General features: G+C 39.2%; 1 protein-coding gene across 3 annotated transcripts in view; it reads left to right on the top strand.

Moving 5' to 3' along the window:
* Window positions 1–5,019: 5,019 nt before the first annotated feature.
* The window catches only part of LOC124139326 (tyrosine-protein kinase Abl-like), a 97,163-nt gene continuing 90,283 nt past the window's right edge, over window positions 5,020–11,899 (top strand). For all 3 annotated transcript variants that reach the window (XM_046506323.2, XM_046506322.2, XM_046506321.2), the window contains exon 1: window positions 5,020–5,341. In XM_046506323.2, the coding sequence (XP_046362279.1) occupies window positions 5,236–5,341 (106 nt within the window). In that variant the 5' untranslated portion in view covers window positions 5,020–5,235. The remainder of the gene's footprint in view (window positions 5,342–11,899) is intronic.

Raw genomic sequence — 11,899 nt, 5'->3', positions numbered from 1 at the left:
CTCTCTCTGGATGCTCATGATGTCAATCACTGGATTGTCTAACTCGATTATTTACTGCTGTCATATAGCTGGAATAGTGTTGAGTGCAATAACAAACGAAACAAAACAAAATAAATCAATAACGTCCCCTGATTTGATTTTATGAGTTAGGTTGAACTCATGCATGTACCATGTATGCAGTCATGCATATATCATTCATGCATCGCGTGTCATCTGTATGTGCAGGGAAAGTCCAAAGTAATACAAGCAGGTCATCGACCTTTACCAATTTATGAAAACCACGAGCACGGACAATGCTGCCATGGTCCACATTTATACAGGGAGAATCTAGGATTCGAACATTTCCGCGCCGTATGTACATATAACACGCTGAAACTGATACCTGGAACATTATTCGTATATATTACCGTGTATTAAATATGCTGAAATTTACACCCATAAAACATGCACACGTGACCCATGATGATTCGGGTTACACCTAGCTTTCAGCAGCTCATGCTTGTGATAGACGACTAACGGCGGGATCGGGTGATCAGGCTCGATGAGTTGGTTGATGCGTGTTATCGTATCCCAATTGCGTAGATAGATGTTCATGATGTCAATCACTGGATTGTCTGGTCCAGGCTCTATTATTTACAGACCGATGTCATATAGCTGGACCATTGCTGACTGTGGCGTAAAACAACAACGCAAACAACATGCACAAGTAACATGCACAAGTGACAACTGGATCTAAGTTAGGGACCGTATACTCCAATCGTTGTCCATTTTCCGCTTTTCGGACATTGAAGCTACATAGAATTTAAAAACTGAGTTTGTAAGCAATCATTTATTTAAGGAGTTATCGTGATTGAGACTACAAATATATAATAGTATGCACCTATTTCATTCGAGAGATTTAGCCGTTAATATCCACAGAAATATACAAAAGACAGTAATTACTAATCTCTATCACTATAGAAACGAGTTTGTTGTCGGGTGTCTGTTTGCGTTTATTTCGGGATGTCATGCCTTGTGTCCATTTCTCAACATGCATCTCTGATCAGGTAAGATGCTTGCTTTAGATCTGATGGGCACCGTCATCCGAATACACACGTGAAAGGTGGGAATAAACGCTGACCAGTGTGTTTCTTGTGCTTAGTCTTTGTCAGATTATCCAAGGGCTCCTAGAGGTGTAACCACTAATAATTACATCGGTAGCAACACAAGTGTAACACAAGTGACTGTTGCACAGTGTATCAGGCGAAGTGTTATACATTGTTGACTGCAACAATGGCGTAACAAAAGTGACTGTTGTACAGTATCATGCGAAGTGTTATACATTGTTGACAGCATAAAGGGCGTAGCACAAGTGACTGTTGCACAGTGTATCGGGCGTAGTGTTGTTCATTGTTGACTGCAACAAGGGTGTAACACAAGTGACTGTTGCACAGTGTATCGGGCGAAGTGTTATACATAGTTTACAGCAACAAGGGCGTAACACAAGTGACTGTTGTACAGTGTATCTGGTGAAGTGTTGTACATTGTTGACGGCAACATAACACAAGTGACTGTTGCACAGTGTATCAGGCGAAATGTTGTATATTGTTGACTGCAACAAGGGTGTAGCACAAGTGACTGTTGCACAGTGTATCGGGCGAAGTGTTATACATTGTTGACCGCAACAAGAATGTAACGCAAGTGACTGTTGCAGCGTGTATCAGATGAAGTGTTTTACATTGTTGACTACAACAAGGGCGTAACACAAGTGACTGTTGTACAGTGTATCAGGTGAAGTGTTAAACATTGTTGACTGCAACAAGGGTGTTACACAAGTGACTGTTGTACAGTGTATCAGGCGAAGTGTTATACATAGTTTACTGCAACAAGGGCGTAACACAAGTGACTTTTGTACAGTGTATCAGGCGAAGTGCTGTACATTGTTAACAGCAACAAGGACGTAACACAAGTGACTGCTGTACAGGGTATCAGGAGAAGTGTTGTACATTGTTAACAGCACCAAGAATGTAACGCAAATCACTGTTGCAACATGTATCAGGTGAAGTGTTATACATAGTTTACTGCAACAAGGGCGTAACACAAGTGACTGTTGCACAGTGTATCAGGCGAAGTGTCGTTCATTGTTGACTGCAATAAGGGTGTAACACAAGTGACTGTTGTACAGTGTATCAGGCGAAGTGTTATACATTGTTGACTGCAACAAGGGTTTAACACAAGTGACTGTTGCACAGTGTATCAGATGAAGTGTTATACATTGTTGACTGCAACAAGGCCGTAACACAAGTGACTGTTGCACGGTGTGTCAGGCGAAGTGTTATACATGACATTGTTGACTGCAATAAGGTAGTCACACAAGTGACTGTTGAACAGTGTATCAGGTGAAGTGTTATACATTGTTGACTGCAACAAGGGTTTAACACAAGTGACTGTTGCACAGTGTATCAGATGAAGTGTTATACATTGTTGACTGCAACAAGGCCGTAACACAAGTGACTGTTGCACGGTGTGTCAGGCGAAGTGTTATACATGACATTGTTGACTGCAATAAGGTAGTCACACAAGTGACTGTTGCGCAGTGTATCAGGTGAAGTGTTGTACATTGTTGACTGCAACAAGGGTTTAACACAAGTGACTGTTGTACAGTGTATCAGATGAAGTGTTATACATTGTTGACTGCAATAAGGGTGTCACACAAGTGACTGTTGAACAGTGTATCAGGTGAAGTGTTATACATTGTTGACTGCAATAAGGGTGTCACACAAGTGACTGTTGCGAAGTGTATCAGGTGAAGTGTTGTACATTGTTGACTGCAACAAGGGCGTAACACAAGTGACTGTTGCACAGTGTATCAGGCGAAGTGTTATACATTGTTGACTGCAATAAGGTAGTCACACAAGTGACTGTTGAACAGTGTATCAGGTGAAGTGTTATACATTGTTGACTGCAACAAGGGCGTAACACAAGTGACTGTTGCACAGTGTATCAGGCGAAGTGTTATACATTGTTGACTGCAATAAGGTAGTCACACAAGTGACTGTTGTACAGTGTATCAGATGAAGTGTTATACGTTGTTGACTGCAATAAGGGTGTCACACAAGTGACTGTTGCGACGTGTATCAGGTGAAGTGTTGTACATTGTTGACAGTACCACAATTAACTGTTGGACACGTTGCAGTGAGTGAGTATGGTTTTACGCCGGTTTAAGCAATATTCCAGCAACGTCACGGCGGGGGACACCAGAAATGGGCTTCACACATTGTACCCATGTCGGGAATCGAACCCGGGTCTTCGGCGTGACGAGCGAACGCTTTTACCACAAGGCTAACCGACCGCCCCTGCACACGTTGCAGATTGGTTGCCTGGGAAATAAAGGTTATCTGTTTACGCATCATATATGTACTGAACTTGAGCCTTGTAAGAAATACAAAACGCTTTTGATATTTACAATTAACATAAACGTTTACTTTGCGAAATATAATTTTACGGCCTCAGATGTGTCAAATGGTATATCATGTATATATCGATCAGTCAGTTTCGACATTGGTCAAGATCGACGTCAGCCCGTCATCCACACAATCTGACATTCGAACACAGTCTCCCGTGGATATTTTCTTTTTCAGATGTCACAACTGGGGTGTTTCCTCAAAAGGCATCAGGTGATCGTCCGCTTGCAGCTGGCTGTGTTGATGTTTCAAACACATATTTCCACCCGCTACTTCCATACCTCGTAAGTACCTTCTGCCGACCAATATCAGTTGAAATAAAACAATTATGTGTTGTAATAGGGGTGTTTCCATATGACCGCTATGAAACGAGTCTGAAAGAATGTACCTGCTTTTTAGTATTGTGTTAGATATGCAAAACGGAGACCCTGTTGGGATTCCTTGGTCAGACAAGGTCCCCAGCGACATATATGCCTGAGGTACAAGGCATTAAAATAGATCCAGTGGTCAGGCTTCTTAAAGTGAGCTTGGTTGATTAAGAATAATCGATCGCCCGATACGTTATTCATAATATCAACCACTGGTATGTCGGATCCAGACTCGAATATTTACAGGCGATTGAGGCCATCGTCATATATAACGAGACTATTGCTGACTACAGTAAAAAAAAATACAGCCTACACATGAACTAGGTTGGATAAAAAATCAGGGAAGGGATCAGAAAAGGTATTTAATTCCCGAAATAAAGTCATGTGTAAGGTTTCCTATAGGTTCACCATAAAATCACTAGGGTCGACGTGGGATTGGGATGAGAATGGAAAAGTGATCGAAATGGAATTGTTTGAAAAGATTGAGTGACTTTGCTTAACGTCAATTTTGAACAGTATCAAGGCGTGCCGGTTTAATGTGGGAGGAAAGCCCGGAGTAATGCGGGTCTTAGACGTTTACCACTCTGGGGAACCTACGAGCACGGGTAGAGTGCTGAGAAACGGGTAGGGTGCCAGAAACATAATCGGAGCAATCCGAGATTCGAGCACACAATCATAGCACAGCAAATTGCGGTGCCTCAGACGACCGGGCAACCCGTGCTCCCGTTGATAAGACAGACTTTCAGGGATATGTAAAGACAGGGTTACCCATATCTGCAATAAATTGTCAAATTTCAAGAATTGACCATGGAACATTTTTCTCCTCAACAAAACAATGTCGATCATTATATGTTAATAAGGTAGACAAAGTATTTTTAAATATATAGTTATGATTACAAAATTAATGATAACTGAAAATTGGAGCTTTTGTGACAATGAAAGTTCACCGATAAACAGTTTATTCCCTTCCCTGGTTTTATTGTTCGATTCCAGTTTGACAGAAAATGGTCCACTCGTCTTCCTCGTAAAAAATGTTATGAAAGCTATTTACATATTAATTATAGACATAAATGCTAAAAAGAAGCGTGGAATATGTTGCTAAGTTCTACAATGTTGAGGTTACCAAAATTGAAACTATTCTTGTCTGCGACGTTTCGCTGTGACAAGGGAGGTCAAAGTTCAGCTAGTGCCTGTCGGCCTCGCTTTCGTGTTCTAATTCGTCAAGATGGCGGCGACCGAATAAGGGAGGAAGTAAAGAGATATTCGCTGAAATTGTAGCACTATTACACTCAACCATGTGGATTGGAGTATACTGTATACATTGATTCGGGTTGAAATACATGGAGATGGTGTCAAATATGGATTAATGCCTGCTTCTGTGCCGCAAGGGCTTAATCTAGGAGCCTCGTCTGCTCTCGCCAATAATGGGAGCTCAGCAGGGGAAGGAACCTCGGGTCAGTTCCGGGAAAACTAAAGCTAAGACAAAAGAACCAAGGGTTTCGTCGGGAAATATTTTTGCTGAACATAATGGTAAGCTTAACTGTCATAGAACTTGATATTTTAGCCATTTACGATGCGAAATTATTTGCACAGGTCTGAGATTTTGCAACGTAAACACGGCCGCACGTTGTGTTGTCTAGCCATGCAGGCCTATGAGTAATGTGACAGGGATGATATGTTTTATCAGTGATTTCTCACCAGGAGAGAGATTTCATCTTCTTTTGATGCATTGCTTGTATATTTATTTTCTATGTTTGAATGCCTGTTTACTTGACACTCATAAGCTTTCATAAGTGACCTGTGTTGCAAAACATCAAATGTCATGTTACGGTTGTCAATGTCATTGTCTGAATGTCAGTTTGTCATACTCAGCTAGACATGGATCAGCCTAATCATCACAGACTGTCATAAGGTTAGAGAGGTGGTGCATTTCTCGGTTACACTGACGAAATGCATCCAATATAAAAAAAACCCCATTAAATTACCTATCATCTAATAGCATGCATGATCAGTGGTCTCATAAAATGTTGCTGAAAATACACCAATTCTCAGCTGGCATGTCTACAGGCCTAGTTGTGTATTTAATATATGTTTGAAGTCTCATCATTGATAAACATGGATTTATAATGTAGTAAGGTAGTGTGGTATAAAACCATTAAAACATTTTTATCAAAATATTTCAATGGACTGTTTTGTTTGAATTTCATTCATTTATGGAAATGTGTTCCTGTTGTTGAGAATTGGTGCTGTCATATGCAGCTGGTGTACTTATTGTTTGAACATGCTTAAATGTTTGTCTCTTAATGCGTGGCATAAGTCACACTGAATGTTACACATTGCAACATCTACTGACAGTGGAAGCTGGAAGCAATTATGGTAATGCAAGGCATTTCATCTTGCCAATCCTATAACTTGATATTGACATCAAGAAGGCCAATTATGACTAATGTCTGTTATGTATGTTAAAATGCAGCGTTAGAAAATGGCACTGATCCTGTAGTCCTTGCCAAACTGCCCAATAGTTAAGGTATCATAAGAACTAGTAGAAATTTGGCAGTTTTAATGGTTTTGCTATATGTTATCATTATAAGGACTAGTGGACTAAATATGTTAGTTTCTACCCCTGAAATGAATCACAGGATGTACGGTTCTTAAGCATCATTCGACACAGCCAGTAGCCTGCTAATCAACAACTACAGGGATAGTCAAGATGGATCATATCTAATTAGTAGTAGTAATACAGTTAGCAAATGTAGGGGAAAATGCTGCTTTGTGTTGCTTCAAAAATATTTGAATCTAGATTTTGTTTGTTGTTTAACACTGTACTAGGCAGTATTCTAGCTATATGACAGTGGTCTGTAAATAATCAAATATGGACCAGACAATCCAGTGATTGACATCATGAGCATCGTCTACAAAATTGGGATACAATCACCTGCATCAATCTAGTCAGTGAGCCAGACCACCAACTTCCGTTAGTCGATAACTATGAAGTATAAAGTATCATATTCTTGTGACATTAGACAAACTGACTTGAGCTAGTACCACTTGGCATCCCTGACTATGCTTATGCCTCAATATTTTGTCATTGATAGATATGTCTTTGTAGTAGTATACAAAGTGTATGTTAAATCAAAGTTGAATTTCAGAGACAAGTCTCCTTCCACGGCTGTTCAAAAGATAAAGTAACATGGCAAATAATGGGCCAGAAATTATTCTTTACTACTGATGCATTTATCAGGGTTAGAACAAAACTCAAAAGCTTTACTAACCCAGGTAAAGATGAAATGCCCTCGGAATGTTAAAACAATGGGGAAATTGGGTAATTTGACTAGCCTGCAGAAAATTGTACTGGCCCTAGGCTAGCAGGCTAGTGTGAAGTTCTAACCCAGAATAGGGAAAGCATTCACCTCTATAATAAATATTTTTTGTTTGTTTCAAGCTATATGACTGGTCTGTAAATAATAGAGTATGGACCAGACAATCCAGTAATTAATATCATGAACATCGATTCACACAATTGGGATGGATGACATGCATCAACCAATCCAGCGAGCTTGACCATCCCGATCCCGTTAGTCGCCTCTTACGACAAGCATAGTCGCCTTTTACGGCAAGCTTGGGTTGCTGAAGACTTATTCTACCCTGGATCTTCATGGGTTATTGTAAATAGTAAAAGTAACAAAGAATGTTTCCACCAATGAAGGTTGTGCTTCCCTCAAGCATGGTTAGCATTATCATGATTATGTAACATGTCGTAATATGTTAAATAATTCCCCTTTTGTGTGATATTTCATGCCATTTGTTGATGATGATTTATTGCAGATTAACTTACATTGCATTGTTAGAACAATCATACATGACAGTTTGAGTTGTACAGTGATTACAAAATCATACCAGCAAAGATCCTATTTGACAATACTGCCGGTAAACATGGTAAAGACACGACCATTAGTCAGTCATTCTGAGACGAGTGAACATTTACAGTGACTTGTTGTTTTCTCCCCAAATCTAGTTATGTTACATCATGTACATAAGCTACTAGTCTGAAATGATCTGCAGCCTAGATAGATATGACCAGCCGTATTTATCCCTTGGTATTGCATATTTTTCAGAGCTATAAAGTATCAGGGCACATGTTACTGTACCAGCGTTCATTGTAATGTCTACAAACTGCATGACTTCCCCCCCCACTTTAGCAGACATATTTCGACTGAACTACTGTTCAAAGCAGTGTTAATCTCAATTACTTACAAATTACACCCAGACAGAATGTGTTATCAAGTGATTGATATTCAGAGGGTTTGGGGGTTCCTTGAGCAATGTTGAGGTTTGCTGAGACCCTAAATCTTTCATTTTTAACATAATGGTTGCCACAAGGACCTTGTGAACTTCATTCTTTCGAACAGTGTATTATGTATTATGTTATAGTTACAGCTTTGTTCAGACTTTTTATGATTTTAACAATATGCTGTTAATTAAGTTTTGTCGTTAAAACATGACAGTAATTGAATAGGACTCTGGTTAAATCTTTATGAAAATATTCAATTGATGGTATGCATCATGCAAATTGTGCTCAGTATTTGTGTACAAAATTACAATCCTTTTGATTAAATAGAGAATATGAACAGGTTAGTTGAAAAGATATGTAGCTTGTTCTGGTTGTCAGTGTCAAGATGGTGTCAGAGGCGGTGGGGTAGCCTAGTGGTTAAGACTTTCGCTCGTCACGCCCAGGTTTGATTCCCTGCATGGGTACAATGTGTGAAGCCCATTTCTGGTGTTCCCCACCTTGATATTGCTGGGATATTGCTACTCACCCAAGATAGTTTCACCATCAATTCGAAAGGTACTTGGTTGTTGTTGTTTGTTGTGTTGTTTAATGCCACATGCAGCAATAGTCCAGCTATATGACGGCGGTCTGTAAATAATCGAGTCTGGACAAGACAGTTCAGTGATTGATGATATGAGCATCGATCTACGCAATTGGGATACAATGACATGCATCAACCAAGTCAGCGAGCCTGACCATCCCAATTCCATTAGTCGCCTCTTACGACAAGCATAGTCGCCTTTAACGGCAAGCATGGGTTGCTGAAAACCTCTTCTACCCTGGATCTTCAAGGTGCTTGGTAATACCAGTGTGATGCTAGTTAGCTGCAATATAAAATATTATGTGCATGGCAGTATTTGTTTAAGCACACTGACTGTTGTGCTTTATTTATTTCTCTGATTGTATTCCCCTTGTATTGAAAAGTGCAGATGCATAAAAGAGGCCAGTTCACAGAGGCGAAATCTTCGTCATGTTTGTCAAAGTCATTCAGTCTTCTATGTGTTAATTAACAAGGCATGTTTGAAATTACACAGTAATATACCAAATGTCATTGCTACAATGCCTTAATGTACAAATGCAAAACCTTGGCCAATACAGTCTTCAATGCTGTCTATTGTTAAGGTGTAGTTGTTTGAATTTGGATATGTACCAAAGAAAATATTGATTAAATTCAAGTCATTACCAAGCTAACGTGATGAGAGAATTCAAAGAAAATAACAAGCTCATCAGAAACTGATTTAGTTTCAGATATTTGGATTTGTCTCCTTGGAAAATTACTGTGGGAGCCAATGGACTCAAAATTATTCCAACTCTTAGGTTTAGATAATGGGGCATTTTAGAAAGGGTCCAAGCAGAAATGGGAAGCAGCCATTGTACTGACACAAGTTTCACTTTAATATTGCTGAATCAGCATTACCAGGTCAGGACATGATGCAGAGAAGGGTATGTTTGTTGTAAGATCATGTTGATTCCGAATAGGGAGTGAGTGAGTGAGTTAGAAATGTATATCTCATGATGACGTAGCAGCAATATTGCAGCCATGTAGCGATAGAAACATGTTATGGGTTATTTAAAACATGTAATTGTATGCTGAATAGAGATTATATGCTTGAAAGAAATGACTTCGAACCATTGCATATGGTTATGGAATGATCATCCTCATTTGTGATCTGATCCTCATCAAACAGTTTATTTGCCAGATCCATCATTCACTACTCTCACAAGTACAGCAAAGGGGGCCACTCACAGCATGTCTCCCCATGCTGTGATTATGACTTGTGTTCTATAAATACACACAGTGCAGGCTAAATACTGAGGATGCATGCTCATGATGCTGTCTCCTTAGACAGAGAGATCTATTGATGGAAATCAGCGAATAATGCCATTTGGCAGGCAGTGATTCAGAGGTGGTGATTCGTAACAGTAGAAGTGACGTTTTATCTTGAATTTAAGCCTGTAATTATTGGTAGTCAAGCTGCATGGTTTATGAAGTGGAACATACACTCTGGATGCTATCATCTGAAAAGTATTATGGGCATTTTATCAGACTTTTCAGGTAATAAAATAAACTAGATCTTGCCTGGTCTCTGACAGGGTGACTTTGTAATATCATGGCCTTGTTACATAACCTCAGAGTGTGCAAGGTTAGCCTGGTTAATGCATTTTTCAGAGAATATTGAAATTTTTTTAGGACTTGTTGTATTCCCCTCAGTTTTTGTTTGTTGTTTAATGCCGCAGTCAGCACTTTTCACATTTTATCAGTAATATGATAATATGATTGGATTGATCAGTAATATTATACTTATAGTGGCCTGTAGATAATAGTGTCTGAGCCAGACAAATAAGTCAGTAGTGTACAATGACCAGCAATTAACCGACTTAAGCCAAGTCACTGAGCCTGACCACATGATCCATTTACTGGATTTAGTCGCCTCTTACGACAATCAATGTTTGACCACAAACTCGCCAGGGGTGTTTTCCTCTTAGCATGTGTCAGTATAGTCCAAGTATACCTAATACATTGGATTTAACCATTTTTGACTGGCCCAACTGATCTCTTGACATGATTCTCAGTAGATTGTGTGATCATATCGGGACTATTAGCAGAGCTTACTGAACAAGATGATGTTTCACAAGAATGATTAAGGACTCAGGACTCAAAAGTTTCTTTTTAGTTCTAAGGAGGCATTGGTTCCAGTCATTTTGTTTCGGGTCGACAATATGAAACTTAAAGAGCTAGCTGAAAATTTAAGGCGCCAAAGTTCAAGATTATAGTCAGTAAAAATGTCTAATACTGTTAAAGCATGTCTAAGTCTCAGAACCACATAAGTCATGACTGAAGCCAGTGGAGGTTCAATGGACTGTTTGTTCAATATATGACTAAATGGTCAAAATATTGCAAGTATTTACTTGATCATATTTCATTTTACTTGCACTCATATCAGTTTAACCGCTGTCATTTTCTTAACGGAACAATCAGTACATCTGTTGTTCCAACTGTTGAGATAATTTTGTTTTTTTACAGGTGGAGTTTCAGTGAGAATGTTGATTGTACTTTCACGTACAACAGTTTGTTAGTGAAAATAGATAAATGCTTAGCCAGGACATTTTCATGCACGAGGGAAGTGATGTAGTGCGCATGCGAAATAACACCAACTTTCAGTAAGCTACAAACAACAGACCTTGACTGACAATAGGCATAACTGTAATGCATTCACACTTAAAGAAGTTCAAAGGTAATCTGAGAGCTACTATAATTTCAAACTTGAGGGGTATTCTGTTAATGACCATTATCATCTACATGGTCTAAACTTTAGACTTGTATACTTTTTAGGTGATACCTGTATGTTGTAAGCTAGTAAACATTAACAGGGTTTTACTGGTCACAAAATATTGCATCCTATATACATACACTAACAGACTGAATAGACACAAATAATTCACATTGCGCGCCTTGGAGGATGAGAACACATTTGGCTGTTTGAATCAATAAAAGAAATCGCATTGTAGACTGCATATTACGTAAACTGACATTTCTATTTTGGTAAGAAATACTCATAAGTTGTAGTGGCATTGAGTGTCACTGGTTGATTTTTCTACACTGTAACACTGAAATCTCCACATATTATTGATAGGCTAAAGGCTTCTGATCATGTGGAATGTAATAATTAATAAAGTTTGCCACATGTTGACAGCCTGGGACCCCCATGTTCATACCTTGGACCCCAAAATGTATCACTGAGAGTCTCCTGCACTAG

Source organism: Haliotis rufescens, unplaced genomic scaffold, assembly GCF_023055435.1.
Source record: "Haliotis rufescens isolate VD_foot unplaced genomic scaffold, xgHalRufe1.0.p SCAF_8, whole genome shotgun sequence".
In the NCBI taxonomy this organism is placed as follows: domain Eukaryota; kingdom Metazoa; phylum Mollusca; class Gastropoda; order Lepetellida; family Haliotidae; genus Haliotis; species Haliotis rufescens.
The sequence above is the reverse complement of the archived record's forward strand: the minus strand, read 5'-3'. Positions and strand labels throughout refer to the sequence as shown.